Here is a 19,222-nt window from a genome sequence, read left to right on the forward strand (position 1 = left end):
TTTTTGTTGCAGTACTGGAGATTGAACCCAGGGCTTTCGCACTGAGCTACATCGCTAGCTCTTTCTTAATTTTTATTTTGAGATTGGTTCTTGCCAAGTTGCCTAGGCTAGACTTGAACTTGGGGTCCTCTTGCCTTAGTTTCCCAGAGTACCGGAATTGGAGGTGTAATTACATGTCTATCTCCCTCTACTTTCTCAACCTTGTCCAACACTCTTCTCACTCATTGTGTTCCAAGGATTCCTCCTTCTTTCAGTGCTTTAAATGTACCATACTCCTCTTGTTTTTTATGCCTAGACACTTGTTTCCTTGGCTTTTCATGTGGCTCTTAAGAGCTTAAGAAATTGATACCTTTTATATATAAGGAACTTCGTAAAAGCAAGGGCCTTGTGTGCTACATCTATATTTTTCAGTCATTGTATTGTGCTTTGCTTGGACTTGGCAGAAAAATAAGAGAATATGTATGGTATAGTATATATATTTTCAAATTTACGTTGCTGTTTGTCAGACTCATTATTACCTTAGGCCTGTCTAGGAAAAGGCAGTTAAACACTTCTAATTAACCTGAAGTGCAGGGCTTGGGCAGAAATATTGTGTGGCTTGTAATTGAATTTTACTAACCCCTTGTTACTTGGAAATTTGTTTCACCCATTTCAAGATATTTAGCAATCTTTCTTCAGATGTATTGCTTGCCCTGTGATAGGAATCCTTTTATATGTGTCTCAGCAATAAAACATAAATCAGTCTCCACAGTTTTTGGGAATTTTCTTGAAGAAGTTGGATCAGGTAATTTGTCCATTGACAGATATTTGCTTTTCTAATATCAAATGCATGCCTTGTATATCTATTTCTGTGCTTTTCTATGTAAACAAAAACTTTGTTTGTTTTTTGTTTTTTTGAGACAGAGTCACTCTGTGCTCCAGGCTGGCCTTGAACTCACTATGTAGCCCAGGCTGGCCTTGAAGTTGCGGTGATCCTCTTGCCTCAGCCTCTCTAGTGCTGGGAGTACAGGCCTGTGCCACCATGCCCAGGTCTAATTTTTTAATTGAAAGTTGACATATATACAGAAGTTTATAGATCATAGTTACTCAGCTTGATGAAAATTTCCAAATTGAATACAACTGAATAACCAGCATCAAGATCAAGAAATACAGTATTTTCAGTACCCCGGGATCCCTCTTCACTTACTGTTGCCCTCTTGACTTTTAAAAACATACATTAATTTTATCTGTTTTTGTGCTTTATATAAATTAAATCATATAGTTTGCATTCTTCGGTGTCTGGCTTCCAGGTCTCAACCCAGTATTGTTAAAATTTATTCATATTGTGCCTTGTATTCGTGGTTTGTTTGTATAGTATTCCACTGTGTGAATATAACAGATGATCCAGGACATTTGGTTAGTTTGTAGTTTTGAGCTAATGTGAATAATGCTGCTGTAAACATTCCTGTATGTCTTTTGGTAAATATAAGTATGCATTTTTGTTGGGTACGTACCTAAGAGAGGAATTGCTGAGACTATGCTTATGATTAGCTAAAGCTATCAAATAGTTTTCTGAAATTACTGTTTTTATACTCTCATTACCAGTATGAGGATTTTGTTTATTTGACATTATTGTGGACGCTTGATTTTAACTTTTTGAATTTAAATTGTCGATGGGATCATATACAAGATTTTTTTTTTGTTTCAGTTGAAACCAAATGAGATTATTTTAAGTGAGAATTAAACTCACACATGTAGTGCCAACATGTGCCTAATTTAAGAATTCTAACAAGTCCAAGTTTTTTGAGGGAATGTTATGTAGGTGCAGTGACTCTTGAAGATTGCCACCTGGTGGTTAAAGATTATAGGACCTTACTGATTTTACTGTTTTTAAAATCAGAATTCATCCTACAATATGAAGAAAACTGTACATTAGGATTGATGATAAATGGACATATGTTAAATGGTAATAAATATAGTGGAGCAAAGTAAATCAGAATAAAGGAGGGTCTGGCAGGAGTGGTTTCTGATTTCCTGTGACAGTTACATAGAAGGAAAGCATTGAGCAGATCCCTAAAGAGCTGAAGGAATAAGCTGTGTATCTATTTGGGGGAAGACTATTGCAGGCCAAGAAATAGGAAAATACAAAAATAGGAGTTTACATGAAATTTTTCAGTACATGGCTAAGAAATCTGAGTGGAGTGAGGAGGGGTGGTTTGAGGTTTCAGCAAAGGAGATGACCCAGAGACACAAGAGATTATAGCCAAAGGCTGGATAGCATGAGAATGAGATTTTGGAAGGGTACAGTTAGTTATAGGCAAGGCAGTGTTGGAAGCATCTGGTGGACAAGGACACCCAGCTTACTCATTTTTTTCTATTTTGTGTAGTCCCTAGCATACTTTAAGTGTCTATTGCATTGAGTAACTAGAATAATTCACCTTTGGCATGTTAGATAGAGATTTATCTCCAGGTTATATATCAGAGTTGTGGTTCCTTCTTAGATGTATTTGGCAGAGAAAAATTAATGGTGAATATATAACTCAGTTTTAATTCCTTTTGCTTCTGCTAGTAATAACTAATATGTTTGAAGGAGTAACAATGGAGGTGACTAGGTAAATCTTCTAAAATTGATTTTTGTAAAGATACGAAAGTAGTAACAATTACATATTGAATGCATTTTCCAAAAGGAATATTTTTACTTTTGTTAGAATGTTAAAAATCTCAGGTGGGAGGAAGAATGGTGTTAGCTAATTTGTGTTTTGAAATTTCTCCCTATGCATATGGTTATTTAATAAATAAGATATAGCAATTCTTAAGTGCCCATCTGATTTAGTAGCATGTTAGATGTGTCATATGAATTATTTCTCATCCTGGTAACAATGCTGCAAGGTAAGAGTTCTATTTTATAGTTAAGGAAACAGGCTGGGATTCATGATCTTAGTCATTTTGCTAGTGACAGGTAAATCATGTTCAAGAGGCCTGCTCTAGTCATTGGGTCCCTTAATATTGCACTTTCTTCAACTGATTAAATGTTGACTAGAGGTCTACTAGAGGTCAGTTAGCCTTATAATTGAATAAACGTGAGAGTGTAATTTTAGGGAAAGCATGTGACATAATTTATCAGAAATATAAACTTATATTAGAATTATGATTAAGTTGTTTTTAAATCTTTGGGGAGAAAACTGACTGAATAATACAAATACTTTTTATGAATTACTAGGTTAAGTGATTTCCAAACCAAATTTATGTTTCATTTGAATTGTGGCTCAATGAATTAACATTTGATAGTCCCACCCAATGTGTGTAGGTGTGTTACTTATGTCAGATTGTTGCCCTGTGTTAAACCACATCACTTTCAAGGTTTTTTAACTTCTTTCTGGCTAACTACATGATTTGGAGGGAGACTGAGATAACACATGGAATTATTGTAACAGGGAAGGAAAGGATGCTATGAAAGTATAGGAGTATCCTTTATCTCACTTCAGATGGAGACATTTGGAAAAGTTTCTAATAAGTAATTTCTAGGTGGAGACATGAATAGAGGTGAATGAGATGAGGGAAAGAATTTATTGGACTACTATTAATAATAAAATCAATATGCAGTTCCAATGAGATATCTTATATGTTTTAAGAAAATTGTAATAACGTTTATAAATTCTTAGTTGTGTTTCTTGTGGCCATACATTTATTATTGAGCAATTTTATAGCAATAAAAGTGGTAATAAGTAATGGTTTTAGGTCTTATGGGTAGTTAGTAGGCAGTGAATTTTTTAAAGCTATAAATATTCTCATACTCTGTTACTGTACTTTCAGTGAATGTGGAATAGATGTTGGTACTTCAATTATTTGTTCCACCTAGAATATAAATAAAAATAATTTGGATCTGTACAGTAAAAATAATTGAGAATAACGTCTTTGAATATGTGGCAGGCTCTATCTTCCTATATCTGATTATACAGACTTAGAAATTGTTACTCATTCTCTGGCAACTATTTTGTGAAAATGTAAAATGAAGTTATTGTGATGAGAAAGAAGATCAACAATAGCTCTATGGTATTAGTATTATATTGGCTTAGAAAGGTAACTCACGTCATCTCTTCAACCATATGAAATAACTTTAAAAGATTTTCCTCCCCTCCAAAGCCTTTTTAGATTTATTTTAGAATGAAGTAGTTAAGAATATTGAGTACAACACCCCTCAAGAAACATCTTCCCACCATACAACATGGTCCTTCAGATACATTTACTGTAAGTCTCCTTTTTCCACCCCCCTTGGGAAAGGAATGGACATTTCATGCTTTATCTGGTACTTTATCACATGGATAATGAGAATTAGAGCACATGTTCTCTTATGAGAGATGATCTTACACATAGATGGGTAAATGGCTTTTTAGGTATATAATTTGAAGTCTAGGTATGTCCTCCCAACCCTAAGACTTCATTTGATTTTGTTCTGTGAGAATTTATTTTTTTCATTGTTGAATCTTTTTAAAAAAAACTGCATTACCTTTTGCCAAGATATTGCCTACATATAGTAAAGTGCACAAATAGGAGCCAGATGCCTTTCAAAAGGACCAGATTAGTGTCACTCCTGTGTTCTTCTTCCAGTCACTTGCCTCTTCACAGAGAACTACTCTCCCCACTTTTTACCATAGACTTGCCTGATTTGAACCTTTATATAGCATACACTCTTGCTCAATGTATTTGCAACGCCCTTCCATGTTGTTGCATGAAGTAGTTTATAAATTTTAAGAGACATATCCTTTGGTGAACATATATGTGCATTTCTCTGTGGTATTTAGGAGAAGAATTACGTGCTAGACTGTAAGGTATGTTCAACTTTAGTAGATATTTCCAGAGTTTCCAAGGAATTTGAGTTGCTATATATCCTTCCCAAGCTTGGTATTGTATGCCTTTTAAACTCTAGCCATTCTGATTGATCATTGAATTATATTGTGACTTCATAACTTAATCAGAGACTAGTTGAGTACCATTCCAGTCAATGCCAATTATGAATAAACAAATACTGTGTAAGGATTTGAGACTTTATTTTTGGTACCGGGGATCGAACTCTGGTCCTTGCACCTGCAAGGCAGGCGGCAGATGCACTGAGCTAAATCCCCAGCCTGAGACTTTATTTTTTTAAGTTCATAAGATATATTTGATCCAACTTCATAGTTAGATCATAGTTATGATTTCTATTCTTGACTGTTCAAAGATATGTGAAGTTGGGGGCCTATTGAATTCCAGTTAAGTGAAATGTTAACTTTGTTTTGGTCTCCTTCCTCTCCCCTTTCTTACATAGGGGAAACTTATTCAACTTTTTCTCAAGGACTCAGGGTTATTATGAGGAGCATCATTATTATACCAGACTCCCTCTTCAGACACTGTCTGGGGCATGAAGCAACAACTCCTATACAGAAGTTACCTAATGCTTTCATGTCTTTAGAGTTACATGTAGAATTGTCTTCCTTCTGCAGATATAGCCAACTGTGTGATGTTAGGCAAGTTACTTAATGTTTCCTAAGCATCAGTTTCTCCTCTGAAAAATTGGGATAATGGTATCTACTTCACAGGAGTCTTGAGTAGTGTAAAGATTAAATAAAAATATACAGTCACACAGGTAGTATGATGCGTGGAACACTGGACTTTTAGTAACAGAGCGCTGGGTACTGTAGAGGCAAAGTACACTTGTAGAAATCTCTGTCTTTGAAGAGAGGAAGATAGACAAAATCATGGTGATTTATTAGGTACCCTAACAAAGTTACAGCAATCAGTTGTGGGCTACTGGCCACGTATTGAAGTACAACCCGAGCATTGTACTTCATTTAACATGGACTACAGAACAGATGAAGAAACTACCTACAATAAAGTGACAGCTCATCAAACTGTGCACAATTATTATAACTATTAAAATTCAAATGTTTCAAAAAATTTAAAAAAAGTAAATAATGGTGTCTTCTAGTTTACATATTCTAAAAATGTTGGTACTAAAAGGAACCTTTAAACTTGTCAGTCCAATTTAAGTTCTGAAAGGAGGAAGTTGAGGCCTCTGGCTAGAGCCCTTCCTTGTCTCTACCCTTACCCATTCTTTTCCTGGTAACAGTTCTCTGACCACCAGGTTTCAGTTCAAGCTTTTCTTCCTCAGAGAAGCCTTCCATAACTTCACTCCACTGCAAGATCCTCTGTGAGGCTGGGTCATTTTTCCCATTGTTTTCTCAACTAGATAATATAGTAGCCTGTAGACACAGTCTGTACTCAGATATTTCCTGAATAAACATAGAAAAAAAACATCCTGTCCGTGGCCCTCTACTGAAAGAAGATCTGTCAGTTTGGGGTCAAAAATATTAAGTTAAGCTCAAGACCAGAAAACATAGATTAAGATTTCTTTGAAAAATATGATAATCTTCTTACCTAATATGAATCATGCTTTATAAATAGAAAATACAAACCATTTTATTCATTTTTACTGTTGGTATAACTATTACAAGAAAAGGAGTTGGGGATGTGGCTCAGTGTAGATAGACTGCTTTCCTATCTTGCATGAGGCCCTGGGTTCAATCCCCAGCACCACCAAAAAAGAAAAAGAAGAGGAAAAGTAATGAAAGCTGTGCATGCCCTTACTCTTCCACGAAACCTGTTACTCCATAAGGTTGGGTTGGTGAAGGAGACTCAGACCAAGCGGAGCAGGCACATCCTCAAGCTCCAGAACCAGCGGGTTTGGCCCCAAACTCCTGGGCTCAGGTTTCTCAGGTGTAGATGGTGAGCCCAGTGAACTGGTGAGCATTAGCCAGGTCCTTCATGGCTAATCTGTGATGCATGCTTTATTCTTGCAGTGATGTTCAAGCCTTATTCGTTCAGTCATATATTTGTGTGTCTACCCTAGTCATAGTGTGTAGTGGAGCAGCAAGAGCAACTTTGAGTTCTCTGAAGACACCCCACTTCCTTTCTCTCAGTGAACAGGCACAGGTAGAGGCCAGAGTTTTCTCTTCCTGCTGCTGTCTCTAGCTGTGGGATCTAAAATAAACTGTTGATGATCTCTTAAGGTCTCTTTTGTTCTGAATTTTTACATCTGTGACATAGTGGGTGAGAAAAAAACCAAACACACAAAAAGAACAGACAAATCCTAGAGACCTAAGTTCAAAATTTGGTACTGTTTTTACAAGGCTACTTAGAGTGCCTCGGGCTGAGCCTGAAGATGGCCTTTCACCTACTCCCTCCTCCCTTTCTCCATAGATTAGATAGTCAAATTAAGATTGTAGATCCTGGATGGCACAGCCCCAGGAGACAGTTACATTATGTATCCTTCTTCCTTTTCTGCGCATGCCCTGATCACTAGACAATCACATTCAGCATATGCCACATAGGTCACAGTGGCACTAGTTATCCCAACTTCCTACAGTATAAATAAAGAGCACTCTGGACACCAGGTGGCCATTAGCTCATCAGGCTATGATCCCACCTGGTCCCAGCTATAAGGCATAATTTTGCCTTCTTTCTTATTATTTTCCAATTTTCTTCATCTCCCACTGCTCTTCCTGGCTTTGGGCCCTATGCTGTGTGGGTCACGGCATTAGACAAGACACTTAGCTTCTGTGTTTCATTGTTTCTCAGATTCATAGTTTTTCACCATTTAGCATCTCTGAAATCTAGATGGATCTTAAAACCAGTTCTTTTTAATCATACAGAAAAGATACAATTTACAGTTGATGATTTCTTGGATATGATCAAATGCAGTGTTTTGTCTTTTTTAACTATTGAGGTTAACAAGTTGCCTTACTGTTGGATCAACAGGGCTAATTTATTCTACCCATTCGCTGCTTCTTTGTGCCAGATGAGGCATTTTTATATTTCCTTTTCAAGTGTTATCTGACTTCATATAGTACCTGTCACTAATAAGTGTTAAGATTTTAGCTATTGTTATAATTGTTATTACTATTTTATTTAAATTTCATTAAACTCTGTGAGTGATAGTTTTTCAGTTATAACTGAAGATTCTGAGGCAAATTACAATGTAGGTTAATTTTAGCACTTTACTGCATTGCTTCTCAGCTCTCTTTACTGATAGAAACGCTCAAGTTAAATGATTCTTATCACCATTGTTCAAGCCAGTGGTTCTATTCACTTGATTGCTGCTATTCCTAATCTGTCCATTCTTCTAGTAATTACTTCTGTGTCCACATAGTTTAGTGGCTGACCAGTGATTGGTCAGACTTTGCTCAAATTCCTCAAATTGAGGTAGTTTTTAAGTCTTCCACAGCTTTTGCTTTCTGTTAAACTTTCTCAAGTCTCCTTTTATCTTTTGGGTTTTTTAAAAGACAGGGTCTCGCTGTGTAGTCCAGGCTTTTGTCAAACTCACGGTGATCCTCATACCTCAGCCTCCTGAGGTCTGGGATTACAGGTGTGTGCCACCACACCCGGCCTTCCCAAGTCTCTTCTGTGCTTGAATGCCAGCTCATGGTCAGTCAGGGATATGGGGGTTGTTTGGACCCTCTTTGGACTCTCCTGTGTGGATGCATAAATTGTTTATCAAGGCCCCTACTCTTTTGTCAGACCTTCCTATTAAATTTGTAGCTAGTTTGCCAGTCTATTGCTTATCTCAGCCAGAACTGTGTCCTCAGCTTCCCCATTCATATGCCATTGAGCTCCCTGGAGTTGTTTGGCTTAGTTTTTCTATGCTCCATTCCAGCTTGTTCTCTTCTCTCAAATAGAACAGCTTTGCAAGCCAAACTGGGGTGAGAGATAAAAGCAGCCTCAGACAAGAGTGGTATCCATTTTCCTGTTCTTAACCTGAAGTTGGTAGATTTTTATGAATAACTGGTCCTTAAATTGGCCTGTGCCTTTGTTTTTGTGATACTGGGGATCAAACCCAGTGGTGCTTTATGACTGAGCTACATACCCAGTCTTTTTATTTTTACTTTGAGAAAGGTTCTCATAAAGTTGTGGAGGCTGGCCTTGAGCTTGAGATCTTCCTGCCCTAGCCTTCTGACTAGCTGGAATTACAAGGTGTGTGCCACTGTGCCTGGCAGATACGTGCCTTTGGTTGATTTCCAGAGCCTTGAGACTGTTGTTTTCTAACAGTGTTGTCCAGTTTCATTGTTATTTTTTTGGGAGAAAGTTTTCTGAGCTATTCACTCTGCAGTGTAAGAAATCCCACCTTCATTCGTTCTTGCAGCACGGATGTTCTATTTGGGTTTACTTTCCATGTGTATAAAGTATACCCTTTTGAATTTTCTTTAATGAGCATATGTTGATTTCATACTCACACGTTTTCTTGTCTGAAACTGTATTTTATTTTGCATGAGAAGAGTATTCCTCTGAATGTAGAATTCTAGGTTGTCAATTATATCTTATTGTCAGGACATTGAAAGTAAAATTCTGTTGCTTTCTGGCTTCTATTTTTGCTGGTAAGTGGTCTGTGATTCCTTTGAAGATACACTTACTCATGTAGCAGTTAGGATCCTGTCTTTGTTTTGGTGTTCTGTAATTCCACATTTCATTTTTGTGTGTTTTGATATTTTTTAAAATTTTATTTGCCTTGCTTAGGACCTGTTGGAGATTTTATAACTGTGATTTAGTGTTTTTTTCTCTTTTTAAATTACTTTGGGATATTGTCACTATCTCCAAATAATGTTTTGTCCTCTTCTTTCATCTATTTTCTTCCTTTGGATTGCTTGTTAAATGCGTATCAGATCTTTTCACTCATGCTTGTTTTTAAACCCTTTCTCCATATTTTTCTTATCTTTCTCTGCCACATTCTTTGTAATTCCTTGCTCTAGGGAAGGTTGTCTCCTTACTCCTTATGGCAGCCATCCTGTAGACATTTATGGTTTGGGGTTTGGGAGGACTTAGTTTTGTTTCACTCACACACTGTGGATATATAGCCCTTTCCTAGTCCCAACTTAGTGTGGAAAGAGACTTTAAGACATGGATGAGGCCTGTGCTTGGGTCTTGAATTATGTCTTTGACTCCCTTGAAAACTACCAGAACCAAAGCCCTGGCTTGTGTAAGTCAGTAATGACTGCAAACAAAAGCTTTCCAAATCTCCATGTATTTTTCTATGCTCTTTCCTTCTGGATTTAGAAATACTTTGTTATGATTATGATTATTATTATTTAAAAATATTCTAGCCAGCATTTTCACTTGTTTTCAATGGGAAGATTGTCCAGGCTGCCATCATCAGAAATGGATGGCTTGTCTTCCATTTACCCCTTGGACAGTATAGTCTTTTATATTTACCTCTGCCCCCCCATATTTACTATGCCAGTGTTCTTCATTCCTTCTAGTAGCTCTGGATTCCTCGCTGGTACATTTTTCTTCAACCAGAAGAACTTCTACCATTTCTTGTAGTGTAGGCCAACATAATTATTCTTAGACCTTAATGTTATTTTCATATTTAAATGAAACCCTACCCCTATTTAGCAGGACTAGTACAACAGTTATAGTTAAGAGACTAGGGTAGCTTATATAAGTGGAATTCTGTTGATCTTAGATTAAAATTCTTGGGTGGCTGGGATTGAGGTTTTTATGCAATCCAATATAAAACTGATTGCATAAATGTGTGCTTTACTATGTTATCATGATATTTATTAATTTTCTCCTTTTGGATCCTCAAACATCTCTCTCTACCTCTCTTTGTTCAGGGAAAAAATTGGCACAAAGCTAAAAACAATTACCCTATACGAAGAACTTCTGCTTTACTGATTAATATAATATAAAAGTTGCTGGTTTAATAAGACTGATTATGCTTAAATTCAGCAATGAAAGCCCTAACTTTTAATAGAGGGGAAATAAGTGAAATTAAGTGAGGCATTATAGTTCTTTTCTATTGAGGTTATTAAAGCCCCTTAACAATTTGACTTTTCAGAGAGAGTTTCAACTATCTAGATGAAAAAGAATGTTTTTTTAGAAGCATAAAGCTGATCACGTAATTTTTAACTTTAAAGCCTTTCAGTAGTCCTACATCTAGTACAAAGTAAAGTGTCATCTCCTTGGTAAGGCATGAAAGATCCTTCAGCTTATTGAGTCCTTGATTGTCTTTCCAGCTTTATGTCCTGCCTCTTCTGCCAGCAGTTGTTCTTAGTTCTCAGTCTATACTTTGCTATTTCACAACTCTGATCCCTGATAGATCATGTTTCATTTGTCTTGTTTTAATCTGGTATAATCCTACTTGTACTTTGAAAGCCACATTTCACAGCTTTTGATGTTTTTCCTGTTTTTTCAGTTTATTATTCCTTCTAGTTATTATTAAACTTTTCATGAAACAATATAATTATTATTTACTTTTTGTGGTGCTGGGATCAAACTCAGGACTTTGTACATGCTAGGCAGGTGCTCTACCATTGAGCTCTGTCCCAAGCAATGTAATTATTTTAAATAGAAATTTAAACTCAACTAGAAATTGTAAGCCCTTTGCGGGCATTGTTTATGTATTGGCTTTTACTGATCATATTGAATAAAAGAATGAATTACTATGTGAAGCCATGTCAGTGAGAGATGGCAACATATGCTCCTTTTAATGGCTGTAATAAGCAGGCAGATAAATTTAGAAGTACCATTATCACCCACTTTGTGCTAATTGGAATGTTGTTTTGGTTCACTTAAGTTTGCAGTCTAAGATGTTTATGAGGCCTTTGGTTAAAAACAAAACTATTTTCTACTTGATTGAAATAATTGTAAACAAGTTAAAGTCTTTCTGAAGCATATTTTTGTTTGTATCAACAGAATCCAACGTGGCGGAGTCTTGATTTTGGAATAATGCCAGATCGACTTGATACATCTGTGTCTTGCTTTGTAGTGAAGATATGGGGTGGAAAGGAGGACATTTACCAGCTGCTGATTGAATGGAAAGTCTGTTTGGATGGGCTGAAATACTTGGGTCAGCAGGTAATTTTTAGATTGTGATTTTAAGTGGTTGTCATCTCCAAATTAACCTGTCTAACCTTTCTATTTATTCTTCTGTCTGTACACTTTATGTTACAAAGAGAGACCTTTATGGTTGTTTGCTTGTATTACTTATGTTTGAGCTTAAAAAATACCTTTAGTTAAAGAAATTTAAGCTGCTAATTTAAGTTTTTTTATACATGTGTATGAGAAAGGATATGCTTTCTTACATCATTCTGCTTTGGATGTTCTCCCATAGAATCTGAAAATTAAGTAGAAATAAGGAATGTACCTCTCTTTTGACCAGAGAGTCAAGTTATTATAGGAATAAAAAGAACTACTGTTTATTGAGCATACGGGTGACAAATGCCTGGTTTATATACTACCTTCTCTTGTCTGCTGTCTCATGTGACTGATGTAGTTCATGAATCATAGAGCTGTCCTAGCTAGCTAAGCTCAAAAATGGCTCGATAATCCTTTCTGACAGTGTTCCAGGACACAACCAGCATCTATCAGAATTGTATATGAAATGAAACCTACATGCCATCTCAATATGTGCTTATTATAATTAATGTTCATAGCAATCTCGGTGAAGGTTGATGTTATTGCCCTTATTTTCCAGATGGGAAAATTGAGCCTCATAGGGTTTAAGAATGTGCTCAAGATTACACAGTTCACTGGGGCCAGGATTGAAATACAAGCCTAGCTGACTTAAAAAATCATTCTGTTTGTATTGTGCCACACTGGCTCATACATGTGGTCTACCTGGTAGGGAATGCCATTTCTCTTTATGATACTTATAGTACTGTTCCTAAAGGTAACCCTTAAATTTTAGTCATAGATTATTTGTAAATATCCTTGATATTTTCTTAGTATTTATTCAACATACACATTCTGTTTCTTTTTCTTTGTTTTGTTTTGAAACAAGGTCTTCCTTTGTAGTTCAGGTTGGCCCTGAACTTACTATGTAACCCTGACTGGCCTCGAACTTGTGGTGTCCTGCCTCAGTCTCCCAAGTGTTGGGAGTACAGGCATGTGCCACCATGCCCAGCTCATTCTGTTTCTTTTTAAAGGAATAATTTAATTTTTTTGTTTCGTTTTTCAGATTGAAAAAAATCTCTGCCCTCATTTTCCTTACCATGATTTAATTTTTTTTCTTTTAGACAGGGTCCCACTTTGTAGTATAGGCGGTGTCTTCTAATTTGTGATTGCTCTGCCTCAGCTTCCCTACTGCTAGGATTATAGGCATGCGTCACCATACCTGGCATATTTTAATTTTAAAAATTTTATTTCTTTCCAGTTTGGGGCTTTTGTACATGCTAGGTAATCACTGTACCACTGAGCTGTACCCCCAGTGCTACAATAGATCTCTTGAACTTCCTAACTGAAATTTTATAAACTTTGACCAACATCTCCCCTCTCCTCAGTCCCTGTTAATCTGCATTTTTCTCTCTGCTGAGTGCAGCTTTAAAAAATTCTACATACAAATGAGGTCATTTTTACCATATTTTAATTTTATGTCTTTCTGTAGTGACCAGAGCAATACATTGAATATCTGTGTTCCTTCCCTAACTAAACTCTAATCAATTATAATTGTTAAATTGTTTTTGCTTTTTATTTTTTTGTGTTTTAGGGCTGATCTTAAAGCATTGGGGTGGGGGAGGTGGCGCTGGGAAGTTGAACCCAGGTCCTTCTGACTACTAAGCCTATATTACCACTGGGCTACCAGGGCTGGTTTTAATTAAAACTTGCAAAATACAGTGAGGACATTTAGTTTAGGCCCTGTTGTAGTCAGCAGGACTTGGCAAGGGAATACATTAAATACAGGACACGTAATGTCTAAGATTATTTTATGATAGTTACCCAGAGAGTCAAATGCAGAGGAATGCAAGAGATTAACCATACACGAGAAACCCAAAGGATTCAGCTGAGAGCCTAGATCCTAGCAGTTTCCCACACAAATCCAGCTACAGGCTCAGAGTTCAAGCAGTGACCTCCAGGAGTCCAGCCAGTGGCCTTGAGACCATGGCAATGTCTCACACTTGTCCATATTGAGGATCTGCACTAGAAAGGCCCAAAGGCCAGTGGTGGAAGCCAGAAAATCTACGCTGGTGAGATTTGTGCCACCAAGCTGAGGGATCCCCATTGGAGCCAGGAAGTGATGCTCACGGTAAAGATCAGAGCTCCCTTGATGAAAACAGCAGCCATTCCCAGCAACAGTGAGGCCCCGAGCTCCTCCTCCAACAAGAACAACCTAGTTTGCATCAGGAAAACCATCTGCATCAAGCTTCTCCTAAAACATCAACAGGCCAAGATCTTCCCCTCCAGTTCTCTTTTTATGGCTATTGGTAACAATCCTCAAGTGGATCCTCCACACCCAGACCATGCTGATTCATTTCTGCTGGGCGTTACTTGTTGACTTGTTAATCCACTACAATCTTGTTACTTGTTACTTGTTAATCTACTACAATCCACCCCTGGTCAACTTGATAACCAAACATATTTCCTTAAACCATAGTCTCTAGTGGCACTTTTCCATTGTCCTGTTTTTCTTCAACTACCATGTTCTCCTCTGTTTCATCCTTGTAATCCACAGCTCTACATTACTTTTCTCTTGTTGCTGAGACAAAATACCTGACACCAAAAGTTAAAGGGTAGAGGTTTATTTGGCTTATAGTTTGTAGAGGTTTCAGTTCATAATCAGTTAGCTCTAAGGCAGGGATGGCAAGCAGGCATTGCAGAGGAGGAACAACATGACATGCACAAGGCAGCAATGGCAACAAGAGGCTACTGGCATCTTTCTGCCCCTTTTATCTTATTCAGGCTACTTAGGGTGGGTGCACTCACACCCTTAATCCTAGTGCCCTTAAGCCTAGCATTGCATCATGAATCATTTCCTGCTTCACACTTGAGATCAAGCCTATGACCACATGAGGCTTTGGTGGGGGGGCGGGGTGGCATCTAGACCCAAACCATATTAGGGCCTTTCTCTTCTCTTTTGATATGTGAGATATTTGTTCCTTTAGACTGCTTACTCAGACTCCAGCACTGAGGGACATACCCTGTTTATCTTCTCATATGACAATTTGGTTCCCTGTGAAATTTAGTATTTATCTTTCATATACATTTCCTGAAAGATGGTGCTTCTTAACATTGTGGCCACAGGGCTATAGGCCTGTAGATAGCCTTCGTCATATTATGCAACTTATACATTCCTTAGGTGGTAGGCTTCTTAAAGTACCCAGTTGCGCTTATGTCTAATTTGGCCTAATTTCAGAGTCAGCATTCAGATATCTCTTTAGGAAGTTGACTGTGGAAGGAAGCATGCTAGTATAAAGAGAATAAAAGAAAGAAAAAAATATGTTTTTTAAGCAACTAAAAACAGCATCATTACAGAAAGCCAGAATTTACCTATGACATAGGTGTAACAAATAACATACTACCAAAAATCAGATAAAGTAGAATAATAAATTTTTGGAGGAAAGTGAGTCTAAGATGTAGTAATGTAGTGGCCAGAATTAGCTAGATTCATTGACTAATCATATGCTTTCTACCAGACATTGTTCTTAATGATCCAGAAATGTCGATCTAGAGATGCAGAAGACAGGATTTTTAGACCCAGTAAACTCATGAGTGATGAATACGTTCATAGAGAGCATGCAAGAATAGGAAGAAGCATTTAGACCAGCCTGGTTAAACCCAGGGAAGGATGACTTCAGAATGAAATATATATATATTTTTAAGTCAGGTTTATTGTGGTATAATGTTCATAAAATAAACTCACCTTTTTAAAGTATACAGTTCAGTGAATTTAACAAATGTGTAGAGTTGAGTAAATACCACCATCACCGCCATAATGAATAAAGATGCTGTGAATATTTAAATATTGTTCTTTGCCTTGATACATGTTGTCATTTCTTCTGGGTAAATACCCAGAAATGAATTTGCTAAGTCTGCTGGTAAGCATATATTGAAATTCAAATGGTTTTCCAAAGTGAATATAACATTCTGCATTTACATCTGTAATGTATAATAGTTCCTTTGCTACATGCCTTTGCTAACACTTTTTATTGTCTGTCATTTTAACTTTAGCTGTTCTGATGGATTTGAAGTATTTGATTGTGGGCTTTTGTTTGCCTGTTTATTTTTGAGACAAGGTCTCCCTATGTGGTCCAGGCTGGCCTTCAGCATACTATGAAGCCTAGGCTGGCTTCAAACTTGCAATACTCCTTCCTTAACCTCCCTGCTACTGAAATTACAGGCATGCACCACCATGTCTGGCTTATTCTTGTTTTCTGTAATAACAAAAGGATGTTGAGTGTTGCCCCCCCTCCCCCGAATGTGTAATTTCCCCCTGTATGTGTGTATGTGTATGGTGGTTGTTCAGATCTTTTGCCCATTTTTATTGCATTGTTTGAAATCTTACTGAGTTGTAAAGATTCTTTATGTATTCTAGATATGACAGTCTTTCATAAGGTAAACATTTTCTAAGTATTTTCTCTCGGTCTTTCCATTTTTTTTGAGCAGTACCATTCAAAGAACATTATGTTTTAAAATATTGATGAAGTCTACTATCAGTTTTTTCTTTTTCTTTTTCTTTTTCTTTTTTGGTACCAGGGAACCAACTCGGGTCCTTGCGCTTGCACAGCAGGCGGCGAAACCACTGAGCTAAATCCCTGGCCCTTATCAGTTTTTTCTTTTGAGTTTTATGCTTTTTTGTATATTCTTTCAGATATTTTTGCTTAACCCAAGCTTAACTTTTTTAAAAAAAGTTTTCTTTTGTAAGTTTTTATAGTTTTAGGCTTTACATTTATATATATATACATATATACATATATATATATATTCATTATTTTCCAGGTGGATAAAATTGTTTCTGTATTTTGTTCTAAGAGCTGTTATCTCTGTATTGAATTATTTTGTCATCTTTGTTAAAAATCACTTGTTGAAAGTTACTTATGTGGCTCTGTTTCTGGATTCTTTAGTTTTGATGGGCATATCTGTCCTGATGCAATACTAAGTTGTCTTGATTACTAGAAACTTTATAGTATGTTTTGAATTCAGATAATATAAGTCTTCCGACTGTGTTTTTGTTTGTTTGTTTGTTTGTTTTTCAGAATTATTCTGGGTATTGAAGATATGTATCAGGTGAAAAATTAATTTAACATAAAAATAAAAGCAAAATTATTCTGACTATTCTAGACTTTTTTTTCTTTCTCTATATACACTTTAGAATCAGTTTATTAATTTCTACAAAGGTCTTGCTGGGATTTTTTTTTTCCTTAGTACATGCTTGCAGTACATAATGACTACATTCATCTTGGGGGAGTTTGTACATGTACATAACACATCTTAATTCTTTTTGCATCCCCTCCCCTTCCCATCCCTCCATACTCCTTACAACTCTTGTTCCTTTTCCCATTTGCAAAAGCTCTATTTTTATTTTTTCCTTCAGTTTTCTTTTCCTCATCCCTTTTTCTTCCCTCTGCCCCATCTCTTGTTCTCCTTCCCATTTGAAAAAGATCTGTCTTCCTACTTCCTATTATGTCTTTTATTTTGCTTTTATTTTATTTATGTTTTAAGTTTCTCATGTAAGAGAAACCATGTGATAATTAAATTTGTGTGTCTGCCTTATTTAACTTAACATTATGGTCTCAAAGTACATCCATTTACCCACGAATTCCTCAGGTTTATCCTTGTTTATGACAGTAGTACTCTATTGTATATAAATACCACTTTTCTTTAGTCATCCTTTTTAGTCATATAGGCTATTTCTAAGATTTAGCTATTTATTATAAATTGTGCTGCTAGATTTATACCTATGGATTCCATATTTTTGATGCTAATTTAAGTGGTATTCCTTTCTAAATATTATTACTTCCAATTTTTATTGCCAGTATAAAGAAATATATTTCTATATTGAGCTTATAAGACCTTGTGAAATTTAGTTATAGAGGGGCCGGGGATTTGGCTCAGTGGTTTCGCTGCCTGCTGCGCAAGTGCAAGGACCCAAGTTCGATCCCCTACCAAAAAAAAAAAAAAAAAAAAGATTTTGGGCTTGGGATTTAGCTCAGTGGTTCCGGCGCCTGCCTCACAAGCGTAAGGTCCCGAGTTCGATCTCCGGTACCAAAAAAAAAAAATTTAGTTATAGATCTAGTTTCTCTGTATCTTTATCTGTATCTGTCTCTCTCTTTCTCTCTCAGAGGTTTCTTTTGTAGATTGCTAGGTAAGCAGTCATATTGTCTGAAAACTTTTATTTTTCCCTTTCTAAAATGTATATCTTATTAGTTCTTTTTCTTTCCTTATTTTACTGGCTAAGACTTCAAGTACAGTGTTGAATGCAAGCAGATAGAATGGGCATCTTTGTTTTTTTCTTGATTTTGGAGGAAAAATATTTAGTCTTTCACTATTAAATTCACATTAGTTATAATTTTTGTAAACATTTAATCAGGCTGAGGAAAGCTTTTTTTATTTTTAGTATTTTGATAAGTTTTATCCTGAAGAGATGTTGAGCTTTGTCAAGTGTTTTTCACATACCTAATGTAAAACTCTTAATTATGATACATTCTCCTTTATAGCTATTTTATAGTTTTATGTATAAATATGTTGGATTTTTATATATTGTTGGATTTGATTTGCTAATATTTTGTTAAGGTTTTTTTGTGTCTATTCATGAGTTACTTGATTGTACTTTGCTTGCAATATCTGTTTTTCTGGTTTTGTATTAGAGTAAAAAAAAGTCTCATAAAATGGACTGGGAAGTGTTTTTCTGTTTTCTGGAGGACATTTTGCATAGTTGTTACTGTTTATTCCACAAATGTTTGACAGAATTCTTCACTGAAGCCTCATGGATGTTAAGATTTCTTTGTGGGAAAGTTCAAAAGTATGACTTCACTTACTGTACAAGACATGGGGCTTTTTAGGCTATGTTTCTTAAGTGAACTTTGATGATTTTTCTTCCAAGGAAGTTGTCTGTTTCTTCATGTTGCACTTGAGAGGCAGCTGGCGGCACCACTGAGCTAAATCCCCAGCCCCTTGCTACTGGTATTTTTTTTCTCTTTTTCTCTTGAGCATCCCAGCTAGAGATTTATCAATTTTATTCACTTAAAAAAAAAACTTAAGGCCAGTGGTTTTGGCGCCTGCCTCGCAAGGGCAAGGTCCCAAGTTTGATTCCCAGTACCAAAAAAAACCTTAATGTTTGATTTTATTGATTATTGTTACTGTTTTAAATTTCCATTTCTGTTGGATTTCTACTTTTATGTTTATTATTTTCTTTCTTTCTTTTTTTATTTTGGTATGGGGATCGAACCTGGGACCTTGTGCTAGCGAGGCAGGCGGTGGAACCACTGAGCTAAATCTC

The 19,222-nt window shown here is 36.4% G+C and overlaps 1 protein-coding gene across 9 annotated transcripts in view; it reads left to right on the forward strand.

The window, feature by feature from the left end:
• The window catches only part of Uvrag (UV radiation resistance associated), a 360,643-nt gene that overhangs the window by 68,556 nt on the left and 272,865 nt on the right, over nucleotides 1-19,222 (forward strand). For 8 of the 9 annotated variants that reach the window (XM_087211958.1, XM_087211956.1, XM_087211960.1 and 5 more), the window contains one exon: nucleotides 11,704-11,865. In XM_087211958.1, coding sequence (XP_087068084.1) covers nucleotides 11,704-11,865 — 162 coding nt within the window. Of the gene's footprint in view, nucleotides 1-11,703; nucleotides 11,866-19,222 lie in introns of those variants that run through there. The other variant, XM_087211965.1, reaches the window with a different exon arrangement.

The sequence above is a fragment of the Heterocephalus glaber genome, unplaced genomic scaffold (genome assembly GCF_053883595.1).
Source record: "Heterocephalus glaber isolate CG9 unplaced genomic scaffold, H.glaber_assembly_v1.0 deba00001428, whole genome shotgun sequence".
NCBI lineage: Eukaryota > Metazoa > Chordata > Mammalia > Rodentia > Bathyergidae > Heterocephalus > Heterocephalus glaber.